Source organism: Lepidochelys olivacea, assembly GCF_965140295.1.
Source record: "Lepidochelys olivacea isolate rLepOli2 genome assembly, chromosome: 10".
NCBI lineage: Eukaryota > Metazoa > Chordata > Testudines > Cheloniidae > Lepidochelys > Lepidochelys olivacea.
Window position 1 is genome coordinate 60403961 of NC_140420.1, and position 23751 is coordinate 60427711.

At 40.6% G+C, this 23751-nt stretch overlaps 1 protein-coding gene across 1 annotated transcript in view; it reads left to right on the forward strand.

The window, feature by feature from the left end:
- The window catches only part of PRTG (protogenin), a 115046-nt gene that overhangs the window by 38261 nt on the left and 53034 nt on the right, over positions 1 to 23751 (forward strand). Inside the window, exons 3-9 of the mRNA XM_084642456.1 lie at positions 10572 to 10716; positions 12476 to 12609; positions 13004 to 13141; positions 14306 to 14464; positions 15065 to 15224; positions 16018 to 16265; positions 21175 to 21339. Of these exons, the coding sequence (XP_084498582.1) occupies positions 10572 to 10716; positions 12476 to 12609; positions 13004 to 13141; positions 14306 to 14464; positions 15065 to 15224; positions 16018 to 16265; positions 21175 to 21339 (1149 nt within the window). The remainder of the gene's footprint in view (positions 1 to 10571; positions 10717 to 12475; positions 12610 to 13003; positions 13142 to 14305; positions 14465 to 15064; positions 15225 to 16017; positions 16266 to 21174; positions 21340 to 23751) is intronic.

A 23751-nucleotide genomic window follows, 5' to 3' on the forward strand; every position in this document is an offset into this window, starting at 1 on the left:
GAAATTAATCAAGGGACGGCTATACTTCTCTTTGGTTTTGCTTTGCCATCAACTTCTTTTTGGAATAGCACTCTGAGAAATTAGATGAGTTAATCTACAGTGGCCTATTACATTGCTATGTTTGGAAAACATTCACCTTCAATGAAATAATGTACATAAACATTTTATAATCCGGTTTAACCTTCTGGCATCACAGATTAAGAATCGCATCCTGTGAGGTGCTGAATGTCCATCGAAAGTGCTTAGGATCTCATAAGAGATCTCACCCCCTTGTAGGATCTGGCTCTTAGTGTCTTCTCAGTACGATATCCACCTCCACCACTAGAGTCAAAAATACCAAGAACAGTGAAAAACTAGCAATATATATATTTCCCTATTCAGCATGAATAGCAAGAACTTGGCCTGTGACTCTTCAGACAGCTGAATAAAATGGGTGCTGCTTTTATTGACTGTGTATTTTTATTACTGATCTCTCTTCGAAGGGTAGCCTCATATATATAACTCTAACATAAATGGGAAATTAGCTTGTTTGTTCAAGTTCCAGGAATCCCAATGTAACATATTTTATTCCTTTGCAAAAATACCCAATTTCAAAGTTCTCAATGAAAAGCAAGAATATAGGAAAAGGAAATTTAATCTGTGAACAGAATTTCATGTTGTTAAATTTTTTATCAAGAAGTTTTGGTTGTGGTAATGTATATATCTGGTATAATTGAAAAGCAGCTGGTGGTTTCCAGGGAAAGCCATGCTTTTAATTAAATAAGACATTTGCTAAATCTCTGCCAATCTAAGAAGAAAAGTCCATAACAGGTAAGTTTCACTTCTTGTTTTTTGAGTTATCTTTTACTATTTGCTCTTCTAGGGCAGTGGTTCTCAACCTTTCCAGACTACTGTACCCCTTTCAGGAGTCTGATTTGTCTTGCTTACCCCCAGGTTTCACCTCACTTAAAAACTACTTGCTTATAAAATCAGACCTAAAAATACAGAAGTGTCACAGCACACTATTAATGAAACATTGCTTACTGTCTCATTTTTACCATACATTTATAAAATAAATCAATTTTAATATAAATATTGTACTTACATTTCAGTGTATAGTATATAGAGTCATATGAAATGTAGAGCAGTATAAACAAGTCACTGTCTGTATGAAATTTTAGTTTGTTCTGACTTCGCTAGTGCTTTTTATGTAGCCTGTTGTAAAACTAGGCAAATGTCTAGCTGAGTTGATATACTCCCTGGCAGACCTCTGTGTACCCCCCAGAGGTACACATACCCCTAGTTGAGAACCACTGTTCTAGGACAGTCTGGCACACTGACCCGCTTCCTCCCTGCCATTAGATGGAGACAGTCTAAAAGAGGCTTTTTAGGGTGATGTCACTCCCTTTTATAGAAGGAGCTTAGCAGTTCACAACTGTTTGTCTCCAGTAGTTAAACAAGCTCTCTTTATGGCTATGCAGAAAAAGAAGGAAGATCGGAAGGAAAGGTGATGCCTGGGAGGGGCAAGAAGAGTCACATTCGACAGGGAACTGCAGTGGCAGAAGGAGCAGAATGTGGGTCCACTGGGTGGCCCCAGGCCGGCAGCTCCTCTGGCATGGCTGGACTGCTCCCAGCCCTGCCCCCAGTCCTTCCACGCAGCTGTGTCTCTAGGGTTTGTACAGCCCCGCCAGAGGACAGGGATGTGGTGGGGAGGGCGGGGCTGGTACTGGTACACCTGCACACCGGAGGAGCTGCCGGCGTGAGGCTGCCTGTCAGCCCCACTTTCTGTTCCTTTCACCACTGCGGTTCCCAGTGCAGCAGGAGGACACCCCTCCCCCACCCACCCCAGTAACATGGGATGGGGAGGGGATGGAGAGAGTGCGGGGCCCCTGGGCTGGGGGCAGGGAGGAGTCACATGGGGGGGTCACATGCCCCCCTTTAGGTGGTGCCTCCCCTTGTGTCCCTCCCATGAGTCGCCCAACCAGACTTCAGAAACTGCTTCAGAAGAATCTACAGGTTGGCCAAGAAGACCAAGAGAGCCAAATGTGTTGAGTCTAGATAAGATACCTGTGTCAGGTTGCATTTTGGAGCAGTCATCCTGTGCCAAGGTCCAAAAGATCATAAATATCCATCTCCCCTTGGACTTAAAGCGTGTCTTTAGTGAAATGACAGAATGGAGAGAGAGACTGGGTGCATCAGGTAATCTCCACCATGATCGCCTCCTAAAGCCTCCATGTCCTTGGCATGCTTCAGATTGTGTAGGACATGTTCAGCTTAGAGCATGGTGTAGAGAGTGCCAAGTAATTTTCTTCCAAAAGGGGCATGGTGTTATGGTAGCCCTTCCTTATATCAGGGCAACTTGGTGTTGCCCCCATTTTAGTATGACACCGCCACTTTCACTGTGGATGAGTGAAAATCACTAGAGAGCAACATGGATTTGTTTCTCATTGCATTCCTTTCACGGAAGCTAGAGTGCTGTCTCCACTTTCCAGTGCATTATGGTAGAAATATACTATCTACCTCATTTCCAGGTTGGTTTCCAGATTATATATCCTGTTGACTTTACCTGCAAAAGAGTTTTTCTATACTAGTGTCCTAATTAATTAATAATCAAAATGGGTCTGCTGGCTAATACATCCACAAACTTTGCTTCGGTTTATTTTTATTTATTTATTTATTTTATTTTTACTGCTTTAAAAGGGAGAGGCAGAGTGTGCAGTGAGAAGGAGGTGGCAGGCACTTTGCAGATTTGCTCCACATAAGTGTTGGTGCATTTTAGTACTGTTCCCCAGCACTGCAGCTACTCTAGAAATTTGGTTCTGGGCTTCTGCTGAGCAGACGCTGCCCAGTTGTGTTGAATCCCTGGGAGGTTCTGTGTTCCAGGCAAATGTCCACAAAGGACTATAATAAAATCATCAAATGTATTTGATTTCTGAACAAAGCCAGTTGTGAACAGGACTCCAGAGGGAAAAGACAAGCCTAATAACCCCCTTCACCAATGATCATTTCCCTTGTTGTCAATATAGTAGTTCCATTGAATAATAAATACAGCCACAAAGCAAAGGATGAGTGGCCTAATACAGAAGAGAAAAGATAATAAATAGCGGGAGGAAGGCACTATCCCACTCCCTAGTTTATGAATTTTAAATTGGTTCAAGATAAAGTTTCATATTAAAACATAAAGCAAGTTTTGGATGCGAGAGTTTTTATTGGCCTCTAACATAAATTTACCCTCAGTGTTTATTTTTTGTTGAGGGCCTGATGATACTGAACCCCATCCACTAACTTCAATGGGAGTTGAAGGTAAATGTATTCAGTACCTCCCAAGAGGCAGTCAGGACCTTGGAGGCTTGATCTGACAGGATTATTGTATTAGCTTCAAATACAAAAGCAAGAGGGGTCTGTATGTCCCCTGCCTAGAACACAAATTCTGGTTGAAGTCAGGCTGCTGCAGTGTTGTTCAGTAAGCTGAGAGGAATACATCACAGCCCTTTGGGTACTATACATTCTACTAGATGGCACTCACTGTCCTTGTGCTGCTGAGTCAATTGATGTGCAAGGGAAGAGCCTTTAGCAGCTTACTGGAAACATGGAATTTTAAATGCCTCAAGAAGCTGTCATCTGCCAGCATCCTGGAAATCATTCTTGAAAAGTGTTTGCAGTCTCCTGGAAAGATTTTTCTTGCATGGAAAGTCATCTGGGAACTAGGATATTTGTATGCTGGAGTCTTTTATAAACATCATGAGCTATATACAGGAACATAATCCATTGACTTGGTTATAAATTGTTTTATGATTAAAAGGAAACAACATTTAATTTGAAACCATCTTTTTTCTTTGTATCTTTTTTGTTGTTCTTTCTACAAAGTTATCAGCTTTCCAAAAAAGCACAGCTGTTTTTACTGCTGGTATATTGATTTAGTCAGATTTCTCTTCTCTGTAATGATTGAGAGGTTTAGGGTCATGCCGTTCAGACATCTGTAAAATAAATTTGGTATCTTGAATTCAGCTATGTTTTTAAATAAATAGATAGATTAAAAATAGTAATAATCTTTCCCAAAATCTTATCAATTGTTTTAAAATGCAACAAGGATATCATTCTTTCTGATAGGTTTCAGAGTAGCAGCCGTGTTAGTCTGTATTCGCAAAAAGAAAAGGAGGACTTGTGGCACCTTAGAGACTAACCAATTTATTAGAGCATAAGCTTTCGTGAGCTACAGCTCACTTCCTCAGATGCATATCGTGGAAACTGCAGCAGGCTTTATATATACACAGAGAATATGAAACAATACCTATTCCCACCCCACTGTCCTGCTGGTAATAGCTATAATTGAACAGTTACCAAGACAGCAAAGGGGGAATCTGTGGCTCTCTTTCCTACAAGGAATTGTGATTCTCCCCTCCCTCCCCCCCTTTTTAGTTAAATGGTCTAAAGATTTCTATCATCTTGTCACTTTTTATCTCAAGTAACAGATAAAGTACATTGACTTGCTGTGCTTTGAAAAGAATACAGATATAGCAGAACACCCATAAAACTACCCCTTTTTTCCTGAAGTAAACACATCCATGTTACAGATGGGGAAAAAGTATCTAAATGAGGATTTGAAGATATAGCTCCTGGTTATTTGGCAGTGTTACACTTCTTAACTTGTTTTACTGAACTCCTGAATTCTCTGATATTTACATATTCCACTTAGTGCTGCTTCTCTTACTCTTTGTTTCTTACTTAGATGTCCTTTCATGTATAGGCTATCCACAGTATCTTATCTACATAGGTTTTAGGGTTTATTGATGCACAGCTTACTGCATTGATAAGACTTGGACAGAGAAGAATAGTGTAAAAGAAAAGGGAGGGGTGAAGGAGGGAAGGCCAGCTATGCAAAGATTCATCATGCCATAACATAGCAATGAAAGCATGTAACATACCAGTGGAAGCATGCATGCCCTGATATGTTTGAAAAGCCTAGTGGACAGATTCTAGAGATTTCCTGGGGAAAGAATAATTTGCATTGGGAAGGGATCTCTAGTGTGTCATCTACTCCCTGAGATCTGGCAGGATCAATTTTATGATGCTTAAATACTCTCTGATAGATAGGTACCAAATGTAGCTTGTTCCATGGACTAGTGGTTCTTATAGCTATAAAGTTTCCCTTCAGTAGTTAACCTAAATTTCCCCTGCTGTTGCTAAAGCCTTGTTCAATGCCTAGTTCAAACTACTTGTTCAATCATCACTGATTAATGAGAATAATTGGTCTCTGTCCTTTCTAATATTTCTTTGTATGTATTTGTAAGGCAGTTATGTCTCCCTTCAGCCTCCTTTCCTCCAAACTAATCATTTCCAATTCTTTAAAACTTTTTCCTCATAGGTCTGATTTTTCTAAACCTCTTATTTTTGTTGCTCAACCTTAAACTCTTCCTAATCTATCTGTCTTTTAAATTGTGACTTAACCAGAGCTTAGTTAAACTTTATCTTAAATATTTTCAAGAGACGGTATAAGAAACCATGTTGCTTATGGCTAACAAACAAGTATCTCTCTTCAGGACAAGGACATCCTCATTTGTGTGTCCTGAACAGCCCAATCACTCTACCATGCAGCACTGTGTGAAATTTACCTCTGACCAGCACACAGTTCAAAACCACTAAGGGCCAATATGGGAGGGGAGGGTATATGTAGATATTAAACAAATATCTTCAGCCCTACAATGTCCGATGCAAACAGAGATTGTTCCTTATTTAAATATTGCTATTATTCAAATAGAAATTGGCCTCACCCCAAGCCCCAGAAGTGAGCACATACCTGACTGCAAAGTTTGAGGAAGTTTGGATTCAGGTCCAGACTTTGTGGATCATGCCCATCTCTAAATATAAACTTGCAGAGAATATCTCCTTTAAATCGCCCTCTAGGAAAGGAGGGGATGGTGCCTTTTTTTCCCATTTTCCCTGTAGGCCAATTTATTAGGAGTGTTATTGACTATGACCCTGTTTCCAGGGTTAGACTTCAGATTACCTTGATTTGGTGCAAATTACTGTGAAGCAACTAGGAAACACTGCAATTTCCATTAAATACCAGATCAGGGTTCACCTAATGACATGAAGCTTACATCTGACAGGTTGAGGGGTCCCTAGAAAGCATAGCAACCAGGTGTTTTGTTTTGGGTGGCAATCACCTGGGGTCCCTAGAAAGCATAGCAACCAGGTGTTTTGTTTTGGGTGGCAATCACCTAGGTGTTGCTATCTGTGCAGGATTGTTTGACTCTGTGCTCCATTCCCTGATGCTCTGATCAAAGGAGCACAGTTACGTGTTGGCTCTTCTCTGTGGTGTATTGCAGCCTCCTGTGCCCTGCCATATGTAGAGCTTGCAGACTGGAAGCCCTGGCTCTCAATGAATGGGGCAGTAATAAAGTCTGACAGTTCTAGGAAGTAACAACTGTGTTTTAGATTGTTTTGATTTGTTAAACCACAAAGTAGATTAACATGTTGATTGAAGGGTTGGTGTCCTGGAGATGAAATTTATCATACAGTTTATTATTGAGCTGCAAGGGAAGCACTGAAATTTTTGGTAGTATTCCAGGCTGTCACCGGTGGGACATCTACCATGACAGAGATTGGGCATGATTTTTGACTTGAAGGCCTTTAGTTATTTAATCTTTACCCTTTTACCCCCATGGTTCTGGCTACCAGTTAGTTTGAACCTGTTCTACAAGTAATACAGTACAAAGATATTGTACAATACAAGCATGCATTATCTTTACTGACCAGTAAATTTTTATCTTCTGACAAGTGGTGGATCAGTTAAGTAATAATATTTATTAAGGATTTTGGCATATGTCGGACTCTGTTACTTTTTAATAACCCCTGCACATCTGGACTCCCCCATACCCTGCCCCCCTGCTGAGCCTCAACGCCCCCCCCATGCACTCAGAACCCTCCATTCAGTGTCCCACATATGAGCCTCATCCACTGCATTTGAGGCTCCCTGCACCCAGACCCCCCTCTGCATCCAGATCCCACCCCTTCACCCAAACAGAGGGAGGTGTGGAGGTTCCTGCAGCCGGGGGAGGTCTGACCCAGCCCCAGCTCCAGCCTCGGGCCTGGTTCTGGCTGCTCCTTGCAGGGGAAGAGCAAGTCTGGTCCCCCCCAGCCCAGCTAGGACTAGCAGCCGAGCCATATTTCCTATTTTTCCTACTTGAGGGGATAGTTTGCTCTTGTGCCCGTAATAATGTCTCTGAAAAATTGCCAACTCTCGAAGTGTTTTTCCCTTTAAACTTGCTTCACATGGGATCTTGCCTACCAATTCCCTGAGTTTGCTAAAGCCTGCCTTCTTGAAATCCATTATCTTTATTGTGCTGTTTTCCCTCCTACTATTCCTTAGAATCATGAATTCTATCATTTCATGATCACTTTAAGCTGTCTTCCACTTTCAAATTCTCAACCAGTTGCTCCCTGTTTGTCAAAATCAAATCTAGAACACCTCTCCCCTAGTAGCTTTGTCCACCTTCTGAAATAAAAAATTGCTCTAATACATTTCAAGAACTTGTTGGATCATCTGTGCCCTGCTGAGTTATTTTCCCACCAGATGTCTGGGTAGCTGAAGTCCCCCCACAAGTCCTGTACTTTGTATGATTTTGTTAGTTGTTTAAAAAAAGCCTCTTCCACCTCTTTTTTCCTGGTTAGGTGGTCTGTAGTAGACCCCTACCCTGACATCAACCTTGTTTTTTACTACTTTTATCCTTACCCAGAGAATTTCAACAAGTCTGTCTCCTATTTCCCTCTCAGCTTCAATCCAAGTATTCATTTTTAGTTATAAAGCAACACCACCTCCCTTTTTTTCCCTGCCGGTCCTTCCTGAGCAAGATGTACCCTTCTATACCATTTGTTTATGTTATTATTTTCCTAAGTGAAGTACTTTGCACGTGTCTTTGTTGAATTTCATCTTGTTGAATTCAGAACAATTCTTCAGTGTGTTGAGGTCTTTTTGAATTCTAATCCTGTCGTCCAAAGCGCTTGCAACGCCTTCCAGCTTGGTGTCATCCGCAGATTTTATAGGCATACTCTCCACTCTGTAATCCAAGTCATTAATGACAGTATTGCATAGTACCAGACACAGGACTAACCTTTGCAGGACCTCACAAGATATGCCTTCCCAGTTTAATAGCAGACCGTTGATAACTACTCTTTGAGTATGGTCTTTCAGCCAGTTGTGCACGCATTTTATACATGTACAAGAAACCTTGATCCACATTTTTATATTATATAAATATAAATAATATGTTATATTAGAACATTGCCTCAGTGCATGACATCATGTGCTCTTTTGTTTTTCTAGGGTCTGTTTTTTGAAAGATGCTAAGATTCCAGGTGATCAGCACCTTCCGGAATTGGGCTCTTCATCCTCTATGAATTGGTGACTTTTGTAATGTGCCTTTGAGGAAATATGTATGATAACACAAATATACGTATTCCAAAGAAGCTGTACAAGCACAGGTTCCCAGCAAATGAACTATTGGAATTTGTAAAACTGAGTACAGTTAGTAACTAGTTCATTATTGCTATGTATGCTTGATACTGTATTTTACAAGTTAATGGTGATAGCACCAACTTCCTGGAGTAATGTTAGTTTTCTCTTGGCTGTAAATCTGGGAACAAAATAATTAGACTACAGAAGAGGAGGAAACCTCAAATAAAAAGGGATTTACATTTATTGCATTTTGTAGGGTTGTTTTCAGAAATAATGCACGTGTCTTGAGACTTTGTTTCTTATCAATTTTATAGAGCTCAGGCCTCTTAACCGCACTGCTTTATAATGACTTGTTCTTGGATACGGAGTTAGTATCAGCACTTTCAATGAAAACAGGCATGTTACAAAAGGGTCAGGTTTCACGAGACCGCAATAGACTTGTAAAAACTGATTTTACTGGCACAAACAAGTCAAGAATTAGGAAGAAATCAGAGATTTGCATAAAGAAGCAAGATGTAGAAGGAGTGGGTATTGAGCTATGTTGAAGAACAGCTTATGAACTGGGATTGATTGGAAGTAAAAAAAAATATATATATTTAAAACCAACCTTGTAACATTAATAAATAGGAAGCTATTTGTGAAAATATTGTGCAACTTTTTGCATAATCATGATATCTAGAATCCCTAAGACCTCATTCACAGGGAGATAGCCTTGTTTTAAAAGGCACTCAAAGGAAAAAAAATCTACTTAAAATGTTTGTCTTTGTAACTGACATATACCTTGGATTATTTAAATAAAAATAGTTGGTAAATCTGTTAGCAATCCATCATTAATGCAATTTTATTTTTTGCAGGTCACTGCTCTTCCTTTTTTTCAGTTTCACTTGTGTCCCTGGTGCGTGCTACTTTTAAGTTCTCTTGCACCAGCTGCAATGTATGTGTTGCATGGAAATACATTATTGTCACTGGCATTTTAAACTGTTATGAACATAGTTCCCTTTAAAACTGGGAGCAAGTGGATTGTACAACTTCTAACAAAACCTAAGTATCGATTGCCTGACAATCCTCTTAAATAACATCGCAAACAAACACCAGGAAATTGTGGGCATAATCCTTCAGTTCCTATGCAGACCAAACATCTTTTTAAGTCAATGGGAGTTCTATCAGCAAAGAGACTGTAGGATTATGCTGGTCTCTTGTTTCATCACGCAATTCCCACCTGTCAGGGTTCCCTCCCCACTCTGAACTCTAGGGTACAGATGTGGGGACCCGCATGAAAGACCCCCTAAGCTTATTTCTACCAGCTTACGTTAAAAGTTCCCTAAGGCACAAATTCTTTGCCCTTGGAGGGTACGCTGCCACCACCAAGTGATTTAACAAAGAATCAGGGAAAGGAGCACTTGGAGTTCCTATTCTCCCAAAATATCCCCCCAAGGCCTTACACCCCCTTTCCTGGGGAGGCTTGAGAATAATATCCTAACCAAATTTGTACAATTCTACAGGTGCCTTTTCTGGAACTGAGGAAGGATAGTAATTACTGCTGTTATAAAGTCAGGACCAAAACTTAACTGGCAGGAGCCTAGTTTGTTTGTGCAAAGTTCCAATTGTAATGAATGGGAATTTACCCAGAGTTGGGATAGTCGGATCAGGCTCCAGATTGGAGTTCATTTGTAAACATACAGTTGTACCAATTTAACGAGAGGTCTTTTTTTCTTTTAGTTAAAGCAGAGCCCATTTTGTTTATAGATATACTTAATTTAGTTTAAGAGTGGTTTATTTTGATTTAGTTTAATACTTTATTTTTTTTATTTTTTAACAGCTACGCTAAACCAAAATAAGCCACTCTTAGATCATATTATGTGGGTCCAGAGGCAAACTTGCACTGGTTTAACTAAGTTTGTCTAAAAGCACATCTTCAGTTAAAACAATACAAGTTTAGTGTAGACAAAGCCTAAAAGATGCTTGCTTTTTTAAATGTAGGGAAGTGGACCATTCTGGGCAATTTTTATGCAAATTAATCTGCAAGTACATTTCTTGTGTAATCTGATGTTTAACTTCACTGGATTCTAGTATGGTTTATTTGTTTCTAATTTATTTTTCTTCAGCATTTTAATTCTTCATTCTTTGTTTTTAGCCATTTCTGCATTTGAAGTCCAACCACTTTCAATTGAGGTCCAAGAAGGTGGAGTGGCTCGGTTTGCTTGTAAAATAACAGCAAACCCTCCTGCCGTAATCACATGGGAAGTGAATCGAACAACCTTACCTCTAGCCTTGGACAGGTATGTAGATTTTTTACATTTTGGAATGATATTTACTCTGTGTGCTCATTTTGAGTCTGTCATTCTTAAAACCACAGTATGAATGGAGAATCTTACCCTTTCAATGCCGTTATTGATAACAAAGCACTAACTGCACTATACCCCAGATGTTAACATCTCAGAATCATTAACAACCAGAATAACATTATATGTCTGACACAGAAACTGGGACTGCAGTCCAGACTTTCAGAATAAATAAATAAATCCTGGCACCACTTAATCATGTGAGTAACTTTTATATAAAAGAGTAGTCCCACTAATGTCAATGAGACTACTTATTTCCATAAAGTTACTCACATGAATAAATATCACAGAACTGAAGCCTTATTTAATCATTTTCTCACTCAAAAGACACCAACAAAGGAATAGAAAGCCCATCTATGTTTATTTTTAAGGATTTTTTTTTTAAGTTTCAAGATACTCACTGGACTGTTAATTAATCAAACAAATTATTAGGAGATTGTGAGAAGTGGAATCATCAGGAAATTGCTGCCTTGCGCTACTCGCTATAGAATGAAAAAATTGAGCCATCTCTGGCCTGGAGCCATGACTAAAGTAAAAGGGCGATGTGTAGTCATGGGGTGCTGTGCGGGTGGGCGGGTTTGGCTGCTGGAGCAATTTGAATTGGAGGAATTTTTCGCAAGTGGTATGTATGAGGTTTGCTGTGAGAAAGCTAGTGTTGGGCATACTTTTCCCGACAGGTATGATAAAGAATTATGGTATCTGGGTAAATTGGGCTGGAACACTTAATACTATTGAATTCCTTCTCAGTAGTGCTTTTCCTTTGACCTGATCATCACTTAACTCACAGCATGCTCCCAATAGATTTTTCTTTGTCCCCCTACCCCTTTCTTTGCTGCATTCTTCCCCCTCCTCCCCCCGGCAAACTTTCTACTTCACCAGATAACTCCTGTTGACTGTCTGTGTTCGCTCTTCCCTGGTTGCAACAGAGGGAGAAAAAGGAGAAGAGTTGGAAGCATAGTAGATGCAATTACAGGCAGCATGGAGTGTGTTTCTCTAGAGATCAGATATTCACTTGAACTGGAAATCACCACTGAAAACCAGTTAACGTTTTTGAAAATATTTGACTATGAATCCTCAGACCCACCAATCTGAGAGTAATAGGCTGAATAATGAGGGGTTTGTCTACACTAAGGGCTTGTCTACACTACCTGCCAGATCGACAGGCAGTGATCGATCCAGCGGGGGGTCGATTTATTGCGTCTAATATAGACGCGATAAATTGACCGCTGAGCGCTCTCCCGTCAACTCCAGTACTCCACCAGAATGAGGAGCCACAAAGCAGAGTTGACGGGAGAGCGTCAGCTGTAGACTTACTGCAGTGAAGACACCGTGGTAAGTAGATCTAAGTATGTCTACTTCAGCTACGCTATTCACGTAGCTGAAGTTGCGTATCTTAGATCAACCCCACGCGGTAGTGTAGACAAGCCCTAAGGGTGCCGAACAATGTTTACAGGTAAATTCCTATGCTTTCATCAGTGGGGGATGGGGCATGGAGCAGATTTCCCTGATAGATCATTGAAGGTAAGGAATACAGAGAGGTGAGTCATGTGTTTAGAAGTTTTTATGAGGTTCCTGCCAGCCATTTTCAGACTGATGTGGTGATTGCTCTCAGATAAGTCAGTAAATTGTGGTCTGTGTTCTTTTCTACAATAAATAGAATATTCATAACTATACTGTATTTTTGTTTTCCTGACAGGATAACTGCTTTACCAACAGGAGTTTTGCAGATCTATAGTGTTGAAAAGAGGGATGCTGGGAATTATCGATGTGTTGCTACAACTGTAGCCAATAGACGGAAAAGTGTTGAGGCAGCACTACGTGTTATTCCAGGTACACATATATAATCCCTTCATTTAACATCTTCCCCATATTTGATAGCCTTGGACTTAATAGAATCTACAAAATACAAACATGCCTGCAGTATAGTGCTCTAATTGTCCTTGATGCATGTATTCTGAAAATGACCCATTAGCTGTGGAAGTAACAGCTCCTTTTCCCCACAAATTCTTCCCCTCACCGTCCTCTTGTCCTTTCCTTAATATACATTATTAGCAACATCACAATTAAACAATGTGTTTCTGTTGTAATTTTAACTTTAGGCATGACCTTTAAGCTGCCTCATTTTTAACATATGGTTATCATGGTTTATTTCTTGATTGATTGGATTTTCATATGATCCTTTGGGTTTGAATTTAATCCTGTGCATCATCTTTGTTTTTTAAAGCCTTAGACTTGAAGCCATTCCAGAAGCCAGCCATTATAGCTGGTCCTCAGAACATTACAGCATCTCTTCATCAGACTGTCATCTTGGAGTGTGTTGCTACAGGGAATCCAAAGCCGATCATCTCATGGAGCCGTTTAGGTAGGCATTAAAATGTCAACAATTAGGTTATTATTTGGGTTTTGTGTATGCCATGGATTAGTGGAAAAGGTTGGGATGAGTGAAATAAGTGAAAAGCATTCTGCACAATCTTTCCACAATGTTGTAAATAAGCCTGCAGGTGTTTTTTGGCACTTAGGATTTACATACCTCCTGCTGTCAATTCTGCGCTGCCCCTGGTATGATATTGACAAGGTGGAGCATGGGATGACCTTTGGGGACTTTGTGACTAGAGTAGACTCAGTGGTGGAGTCAGACAGATTTGAGTGGTTATGTACCACAAAACAAACGGTCCTGCAAATTCTGCCCCTCACCTTCCTCCGAGGAATATACAAATGCCATTTGGGGTTCAAGTCACATTGAGCCTTAATCTGCCCCTAAGTAGAATGAGTGGGAAGAAGGGGGGAGGGAATTTTGCTGTAACTAATATTGACAAGTAAGTCTCACTCTTCTACAAGAATACGTTTTATTTCTTCCCTCTGCACACATGCCTAATGTTCTTTACCAATAAAAAGGAAATATAGGGCTGTGTTGATAGAAGACCTGGTTTACAAATTAACAAAAGTGGTGCTTCTGTATTTCACATCTTCTAAGGGTAGGTTAGATAAATAGAGATGTGTTTGAATGAGCCTGGAGACATATAGAAAAACAAATAAGGAAAAAGGAAAAATGATGGTTAATTTAATAGGATTTCTGCATCGTGTCTGCTGGGAGGTTTATAGAAAATATGTGGTGATCACTCCCAATATAACCTACAAGTAGTTGAATTCTGTCTCTCTGTGAAAAGCATGTGGACGTTACCTGGGATGAATTCGGTCCCAGCCCAAGGCAGGAAGTAAAAAATGCCAAAGGACAGGATGTAAAAATGTGCCCAGTAGATTGCATGGGATCCTGGCAGTGAATTCAGCAAACAGGCAGAACTTCAAATATATACTAGAATGGATTATACATGTAGGCCAGTAATAGTAAAGTACATGCACAGGCAAACCAAATAACAAATGGAAACCTATATAAACTCATCTATGAATTCCCTCTGTATCTTTTCAGCATCGGATATTGCCCCAGACTTTTGACCATATAGCATGTAGATTAGATTAAATACTCACTGGGGAGCAACATTGTAAAATAACTTTTCCTCTCAAATAGACCACAAGTCCATTGATGTCTTCAATACCCGTGTCCTCGGAAATGGGAACCTCATGATCTCTGATGTGAAGGTGCAGCATGCTGGAGTTTATGTCTGTCGAGCAACTATTCCAGGCACACGGAACTTCACAGTTGCAATGGCAACTCTCACTGTATTAGGTGAGCTTGCTTTGAATTCCACAGTGTGCCAGAACGGCCTGCTACTATGTGAAATTTTGTTCTGTACTTGATACTTTAGGCCAAATTCTACCCTCTGTTATACCCGTATAGCTATATGGATTGCAGTGAGGTCACACAGTGAAATGGAGTTACTAGATAGATGCGTTAGTGCCATATACTGGTAACTTAAGAATTGTATGGCAGCTTGCTTGCTCTTAAAGACAGTCAGATGTAATGGAGTTTTTACACGTTTGCTATTGAAAGATTAATTTTCTAACAGGAAAAAAAATATGGCAATGTGTATAAATATATGTAACTCATGTGAATGCTTCATGATCAGCATTTTATACATTGGACTTAATATGATATGCACTCATACATGAACTAATATGAAAGTCTTTACTTTCATATGTTCACTTCACACATACAACTTTAAAAAAACAAAAGACATGCTATATGTGTATGTGAAACACACGTGCTTTTCACATGGAGATGTCCACATGTACTTCACTTCGCCTGAGTCGTGCTTCTTATTCTCTTGGTTTTATTCACACCTTAGACCTTTTGTATTTTTTATTTTTGCGTATTATTTACCTGTAGCACCACCTTCGTTTGTGGAATGGCCGGAAAGTTTAACAAGGCCCAGAGCTGGTACTGCCCGTTTTGCATGTCAGGCAGAAGGAATTCCAGCACCCAAAATGTCATGGTTGAAAAATGGAAGAAGGATACACTCCAATGGTAGAATTAAAATGTACAACAGGTGAGATTACCATTACATTATAATTTATGTCATGAAATATACAGTAGTTATAAATTGTTGCTAAACAGGAGAGAACAGAGTTTTCAGGTCAGTGAATTACAGCTTTCCCAGGTTCATTAAAGTATTTGGAAGTAAAATTAAACATTGAATCTGTCTTTTTATGACAGTAGGCAACTACTTCTTGGAACACAAATAAACACAAATTAGCTTATACATAAATACCACAGCTAAAACCTTCTGTGGATATAGGTCCAGATTCTGATCTCTGCTATACCTGTGTAAAAGTGGAGTGATTTCATTGACTTAGTGGAGTTAATCCAGATTTATATTGGTGTAGCAGAGATCAGAATCTGGCCCATAGTTTGAACTCCTATTTCATTAACTTAGAGTGAGAAACTCTTATTTAAAAAATAAAAATAAAAACAAAGGTAAAAAATACTATCAATTACAAAAGAGAAAGTACAAAGTTACTAAAGAGCAATTTTAGTAATTTTTTTAATAAAGTGAGCTTGTGAACATTTTTTTCTTTCTTTCTTTTTAATTTCCCTGACTTTGTAGGGCACTAGCATTGCAAGTCTGGGTGCCTGCATGAAAGTTTTTGAAGAGCACCAGAAGAGGCTAATTTTTATGACTAAATATAAATTTATGTTAAGAAAAAATGAACACAAAATGGAGTATGAGATATTTAGAGTAGATTCCTGGAGCAGGGGCAAAAGCCAAGTTGTGGCTTGCATTACATTGAGCTAAGTTATTGTTAGACATGATTTTTTTTTCTTTTTCTTTTTAAATTCAGTAAATTGGTGATTAACCAGATCATTCCTGAAGATGATGCCATTTATCAGTGCATGGCTGAAAATAGCCAGGGGTCTATCCTATCCCGGGCCAGATTGACTGTAGTTATGTCAGAAGACAGACCCAGTGCTCCTTGTAACGTCCATGCTGAAACAATGTCAAGTTCAGCAATTCTGCTAGCTTGGGAGAGGCCGCTCTATAATTCAGAAAAAGTGATTGCGTATTCAGTGCACTACATGAAAGCAGAAGGTAAGCAGTGTCAGTCTGAAGTGGATTGTGTAATATTTGTTACAGTCTCATGCATCCAGGGTTTTCTGCAGTAGTTCATCATAGGAAGAGTCTGCCAATAACAAAGATCTCATATGTTAATTTTGGGGATAAATCACACGCTCCCACAGAACAGCCAGGTTAAGATGGTAAACTCTACATGCTTGACCCTTCAAAGCTTCTGGCAGATCATTTCATTCATGGGGCTGGGTACATGGCTTACCTCTCCACCTTCAGGATGAAGAATATGGCCTTCATTGCAGGCAGGAGCATTGGTACAGCAGCCCAGTGCCTCCATGTTACTCTCTTTTGGCTTTTCATCTCCCATGGAAACAGGAGCGTCTGCCAATTTTCCCTCCCACATGTATGCTAGGCTAGGGAGCATACACCACAGAAGTAGGGTTCATGTAAGGGCATGTCTATATGAACACTGGGGTGTGAATCTGCCTCCTGCTAGCTTGCTGCATGCTAATGGCACGTCAGCACTGCAGCAGTGGAGCTGTAACAGTACAGCTGTGCTGAGGTAGGACATGTGGTGAAGATGCTCTTGCCAATGGGGGAGAGCTCTCTTGTCAGCATAAAAAACCTACCTCCGCAACCAGCATAAGCTGTGTCGGTGGAAGAAGTACTCCTGCCGACATAGCGCTGTGCCCACTAGCGCTTACATCAGTGTAATTTATGTTGCTCAGGGGGGTAGAATATTCACACCCCTGAGTGACATAAGTTTTGCTGACCTGGGCAGTAGTATAGACATAGCCTAAGTGTCTGTGTGGACCATGCTGCTGCATGGTAAAAGTTCCCTGGTGCACTTGATCAGTTGGGAGTAGATCAAAGCACATTACAGAATACGTACTGCTTGTAAGGCTAGTGCAAGGTACATTTACATCCCACCTTGCCACAAGCTAAGTGGTCATACAGACAAGCCCTAAGATAATGCTGGCCCAGTGGTTTCACAGGGAGTAGCTTTTCCCCAGATTCCTCTCTCTACTGCAGATCCCCAAACTCATGGAGTTTGTGCAAAGGGGCTTCTATAGGGGCTAGACTGAGAGGGGGACAGTTAGTGACCAATTTGCTCTACTCCCTTCCCTTTGATAGAATTTTACCCGCAGGAGTGGGTTTTCCTCTCCTTTCATCCCCTCCTTGACTAAAGTGAAGGTATGTCAGAATCATAGAAGATTAGGGTTGGAAGAGACCTCAGGAGGTCATCTAGTCCAAACCCTTGCTCAAAGCAGGACCAACACCAGCTAAATCATCCCAGACCCAGACAGCCCCAGTGATCTTTGTAACGTCCATGCTGAAACTGTGTCAAGTTCAGCAATCCTGCTAGCCAGTATCAGAGATTTTAAAATTTGCTGAAATAACTAATTATTTAGAGGCTCTGCTGTAGCCTCTAGAATGTTACATCCTTCCTTTATAAAAAAGCATAGTTAAATAGGGAAGAAGGATGTAACTAGACATTTTCACCTGTTTTTATTCTCTATGATAGTGTCTGACAAGTGACTTGAAAATTAGTTATACTGCAGCCTAGTTTAATCTATGTACCTATCTCCTAGCTGTGACTCAGTTTTCTAAGTGGAATGATTGCTTTTTCTGCTTCTGTTCAGCAACTAGTTTATTCAAGGGCAGGATTGCAGATGCTTGGCTCTCCATGTGGAATATCGCCTTGCCATCTGGTAGGCAGAAGACAGGAAGGACAGCATAATTACTCTAATACTGATGCAGGAATAGCTGTCTTTGCTTTTGTAAATGGGATGTTCTCAGGACAGGAGATGATTTTGTTTGAAGGGAGGAAAGAGCCTTAAAAGATAAGAGGACAGAGAATTGATGAAGTTCAGGAAGTTCCCCTAAATTTTCAAAATTGCTGAGGAATTAGCCACACAACTCCCATTCAAATTAAATATGAATGTTAAAGTCATGCTATATAATCTATCTGGGTACTTATATGGCCTCCATTACTGCAGTATGTGAGGGCCTGGGTAACTTCATGGGGAACTGGGAAGTAATATCTTACTGAATATTTGTACAGGAAGTGCACCAGCTGAGTAGCTCTTTGAAGAGATGTGTATCCGTTATCCAGCCCCTGGTTAACTGAAACTCTTACTTATCCAAAGGTCAAACATGTTCCAGAGTTTGAAGCTCACCTGCTGTGATGGTACACAGCTGGGTGGCCTTGGGAAAGCCAAGTGAGCCCTGAGCTCTGCTGGGCCTGTTAGTTCAACTGTCCAAAGGGCTTGCTCATCCCTCCAGACCTTCATGTAATAGCCTGACTGTGTGGAAGGCTGTTGTTTAGCTTTCATATAGATAACCCCTAACACTTACCGGTGTATTTTCACTGGGTAACTTCAGCTATGGAAACCGAAATGTAAGTAGAATGTGTGCTTTTTTTACCATCTTGTCACAGCCCTGCTCCAGGTGGGTAGCACCTGTGGACCTGCACCTGTGCGGAAAAACACATTCAGGTTTTTTTAGAGTAGAAAAAGCATAAGGGTTCAGAAGCGTCTGGGGTTGTACTTGCTTCAGATACAATTGTTCTCCCAAATGAAAGTGTGTGAAACCATTTGAGAACAGGTTACTCCACATCACAGATATTAATCAAAGCCTGAAAAATTGCCCTGAAAAGCTCTGCTTTCATGAGTGTGTGTCATATCAGGCAGTTTGTATTGTTACAGAAGCAGCTGTATATGTGTGTGCCCATACTGCACAGAGAGAGATGTAAGCTAGCTGTTAATAAGGAAAAACAGATGGCTTGATAAGTCATTGAGCCTATCATATAGCTAGGGAAGTGACCAGCATCGACTGGACTGCTGAGAGCTCACTTGTTTATATCTCAAAAACTTAAATTCTTTCTGCTGTTCATTGGAAAGAGGAACACATGCCTATAGTAGACTATCACTGTTATCCGCATCCTACCTTTCTCCATTCTCCCTGTTTGTTATGCTTACTTATGGAATCTTAACTTGGCCCTGATACTGCAAAGCTCACAGACGGGCTTGATTTTAATGGGATCAGTCATGTTCTTGAAGTTGCTCATGTGCGTAAATTATTGCAGGATCGGGGCACTAGTGTATAAATTCTTTGCAGCTCTGAGCTCATTGGAGCCTCTGGGCTTTACTAAAATAAAATAATTAGTAATCATGTGAAACCACTTTAATCTCCTTCTCTTGTTTTCTTTTGCTATGTTTGCTCAAATTGTATGTTGTGCGTACTGGCATAAAAATCCCACAGGAAAATATTTCATACATACATGCAATATAATGCATACTATCTTTTTATCGTAATGTTTTTTTCTGTGTTTATATAGGTGTGGGTTTTTAAGCTTTTCTTAATTAGCAGAAGGATGGAATTTCACATTAATGGTTAGTGTAAAAGTAAGCAAGTCATCCTGTGCTAAAATATCCAAATGAAACAATTTTTTCAGATGGAGCTCTCCTAAATTAGAAGATAATCAGGATCTCATAAACTCTAGTTTAAACAGAAAGTAATATTTTATAATGCACTTAATCATATGCAGTTCCAAAGATTTCCCTCTTCACGTTCACAACATTGTAGGTGGTTAAAAACAAAAGATCCCTGCATTCTTTGTTTAATTCCACAAAAAGTCTAACATTTATAAAATGCACTCTCAAAACTGCCTCAATCTCCTCTTGCCCCCAAAGTTGGTTGAAGAAACTAACAGGTGTGTTTTTTGTATTTTTAAAAGCAGAATATTTTACATTCAAATCAGGGGTCATGGTAGCAAGAAGAATACGAGTCTGATGAGAATACATGTTGGAGTGTGTTAATTCCTTGTTAGTGATTTAGAAAAGGTACAAAGGGGATACTGATTGTGGTGGAAGGCAAGCCTTGTTCTCTATTATGGCTGTTTCATTAGGACCTCCACATGAGGCCTAGCAATCCATTCAATGAAAGAACAAGTCCTTTTAATTTGAGCTCAAGGATCTTGTTTAGCAGGTCAGAAATCGTGACATGCAATTCCTAATTAACAAGCCGTTAACTAGTCTGTTATGAGATGGTCATAATCTTGTCTAATTAAAATGCTATCAAGTTAATTCAGAAATGTGGGAAAACTTAATGGTGGAATTTGCCTTTCGTTTTGTTTATAAATTCAATTGTGAAGAGGAGGGGCTGGCTCTTAGAGAGTTTTGATTAAGTTGACATGCATTTGGTGTGAATTGTTTGTTAAGCACAGCAGCTTTCGCCAAACTTTTTCTACTTTGCAGCTTCTCTGTATAGGAATAAAGCCCGACAAAGACAAGGCCTGCTCTATACATTGCTATGCATATTTTAATATGAATTGCTGAGAATTTTTTTACAGCTCATTAAGGAGCAAAACATTTTTGAAGTTCATTCTGTACCAATCCCGTTGTCTTCTTTCTGAATTAGAGAAAAACGCATGTCAATCAAATTTAATAGAATTCCCAGGGCTAAAATGAGATCCTTTGCAGAATGACTTCTTTCTGTTTGTTTTGTTTTTTTAAACAGAATGGAGCCTCACATTCTTCAGTCTAATATATGAAGGCTCTGTAAATAGGTTTTGAAAAAACACACTGGTTCTAAATAAGTAGAATTAAAGATTAGCTACAAATGATAAGGTTATTAGAGCTCGTCTGTTGTGTTACTGTACATTGGACACAGTTTGTTGTGACTAATTCGTGAAAAGATTTTGGAATAGATTAATGCAATTCAGCATCTTTTATTCAGAAAAAATCCTGAACCACTGTAATTTATAGCAAGACACAGTTACTTCCATGCACAAAAGAACTACATTGTAGGATTTTTATTTTTAAACAACCTTTAACTTGCATGACCACCATCCTGGCAGCAATGGATCATCTTGCGTTAAGAGACTGACAGCAATTTTTGTTTCTGTTAACTTCTTGTTTTATTCCAGGTTTAAATAATGAAGAGTATCAAGTGGTTATTGGAAATGACACAACTCATTACATTATTGATGACTTGGAACCAGCCAGCAATTACACGTTTTATATTGTGGCCTACATGCCCATGGGAGCCAGTCAGATGTCGGATCATGTGACTCAGCACACCCTTGAAGATGGTAAGTCAAATAAATATTGTAGAGCAAAATATGCATAATTATTTATCTATTTAAAACAGATGCGCAATCCTGTGCCACTGACATCACTGAAAGTTTTGGGTACATACAAAATTGAACTGGCCACTGAAATGAATGAGGATAAAAAACATGCTCTATTACAAAGGGTATATGTATTTTATGCTGAAAGAACATCCTTCTTCAAGTGCTGGTCCCTCTTTGTATTCCACTGTGAGTTCACATGCGTTCGAGTTTGGAGAATGCTTGCAGATAGTGTCTGTTGGTCTGCACTTGTGCCCCTGCTCTCCTCCTGCTTTGCACTGAGGGTATAAGGGGTGGGGTGGGGCAGACCAACTGCCTCTCCAGTTCCTCCATTCTGCTGCATGACCTGAGTTGGAATCCTCATGTCTTTTCACTTTTTTCTGTAAATATATTCAAAGTTATAAATTATTCTTAGTTATTTAGTGTTAGAATCCACAATGGGGAAGTGCACTGGAAGACCAGGAGGGGACTTAGATTATGCTGAGGATACTGGGCTTAAACAACCTTCATCTCCTGCCCCTGCTTTTTGGTCAGCGGTGACCACCAGTGCTGCCCCAGAGAAGCAGATATCTCAACTAAATGCGGTATCTGCCACTCTTTTTTCCCAGCAGAACATGACAGGCAAGGTAGCTTGGGCTTTCAAAGTACCTTATGGAGCCCTCAATGAGGCCCTAGTCAGACCCAGGCTGGGCAGACCACCCTGAACAGTGACCAGAGTCAGCAAGGAGGGCACCACTGGTACTATGTCTGACTCCAGAGTGCAGGAGGGGAAGGAACCTTTGGCTGGGCCCCTAATGAGAGTAAGGAGCACGCTCACAAACAAAACCAGAGTCCTCTAAGAGAAGAAATCCCTCTCTGACCCTGTACAAGTCGGGTGAGCCTTCATGCCCAAGCCATTAGGATTTAGGCCCTTCTAACCGCATGAGCATGTTCAAAAGACTCATAGGAGCAAGACTCCTTCAGCACCAGCCTCTGCATCATCTTCAACACCGACTGCGGTGTCACCTAAAAATAAACGCTGGTCCTGAAGGAGTGGGAACTGCTGGTACTGTCAAAACTCACAAGGTCGGAGACTCATTCAGCACCATGGCCCCTTAAGGAATCACTATCTACACCTACTGTGATGGTATGGAGTGAAAAGATGCAACCTCTGAAGGTGCTTGTGACTTATACCTTTCCAGAGAATATCTTTGTCCTCCCGGACCCAACGTCTCCCTCGTTATTGGGACAAATCCTAACCAGGGAGACACACACACCTGCAGGAATCCAGGATTTTGAAAGAAATCTATCCTTTGTCCCATCCATTAGTAACAGTTTCTTCCCAACAGATCCACCCGCGCAGCCAGTGGACCCAGATCTGACCATTGCATCTCTAGGAGAGTTCTCTAACCAGCTTCTCTCCCACCCAGGCAACTCAACCCAGACAGGGGATCCAAAATCTCCTGGAACTTGCCTTGCCCAATACAGACAGGAGATGTGTGGCTGGATCCAATGCCTTGGGAACCATCACAACCTGCTGTTGGCCCCTCCTACTGGCTTGCTTGGGACCTTTGGAACCATTACACACATTACCTGGAATCTGTCCACTCCAACAGGAAGTCTTACCTCCCCTTTCCTCTAAGGGGACAGTCTGAACTCATGGAAGAAGGGGAAAACAAGCTGGTACCCCTGGTTCTGATGGGTATCATCCTCGTCACCTGATGAAATGGTCACTCCAGCCTCTCTGTCTCCTCCTGCTGATCATAGGCAGTTCCAGGAGCTCTTACAGAGGGTGGTAGAAGAGCTTTAAAACTCCTTAGGGGAGGTGCAGGACCGTCAACATAAGCTCCTAGATATCCTGCAACCTACAGGCTCCAGACGGGTTGCATTCCCAGTAAACGAAGCCATACTAGAACTGGCAAGGGCTGTATGACACAAACTGGCTACCTATGTCCCTACCCTCAAGAGGGCTGTCAAGGCTGATTCCTCACTCTGGCACTTCGAGTGCAGAAGGTGGGGGCCCACAAGGATTCTAAAAATTAATACTGGCTACTCCAGGCTTGTATTAAACTCCCAAGGTTACAGCTTCTCTCTGACCTTGGATGGGTAGATGCTGCCACCATCCAAGTGCAAAAAAAAAAAGCTTTGAGAACCCAGGAAGGCACACTTGGGAATTCCTTCCTGTGGGGTACCCTCAAGCCCTTTCACACATCCCCCTCCCCCCTAGTGAAGAGCTGAGAAAGAAAACAAAGGAAATGAGCTGTTGCCACCAGCTAATTAAACAACATGCACAAACCTCTTAGGACACAAAAATCCAATCCTGTTCTTAAAAAAAGGTAAAATTGTTTAAAAACAAAAAGAAAGAAAATACATTTGGAACTTAGGCTTTTTGCT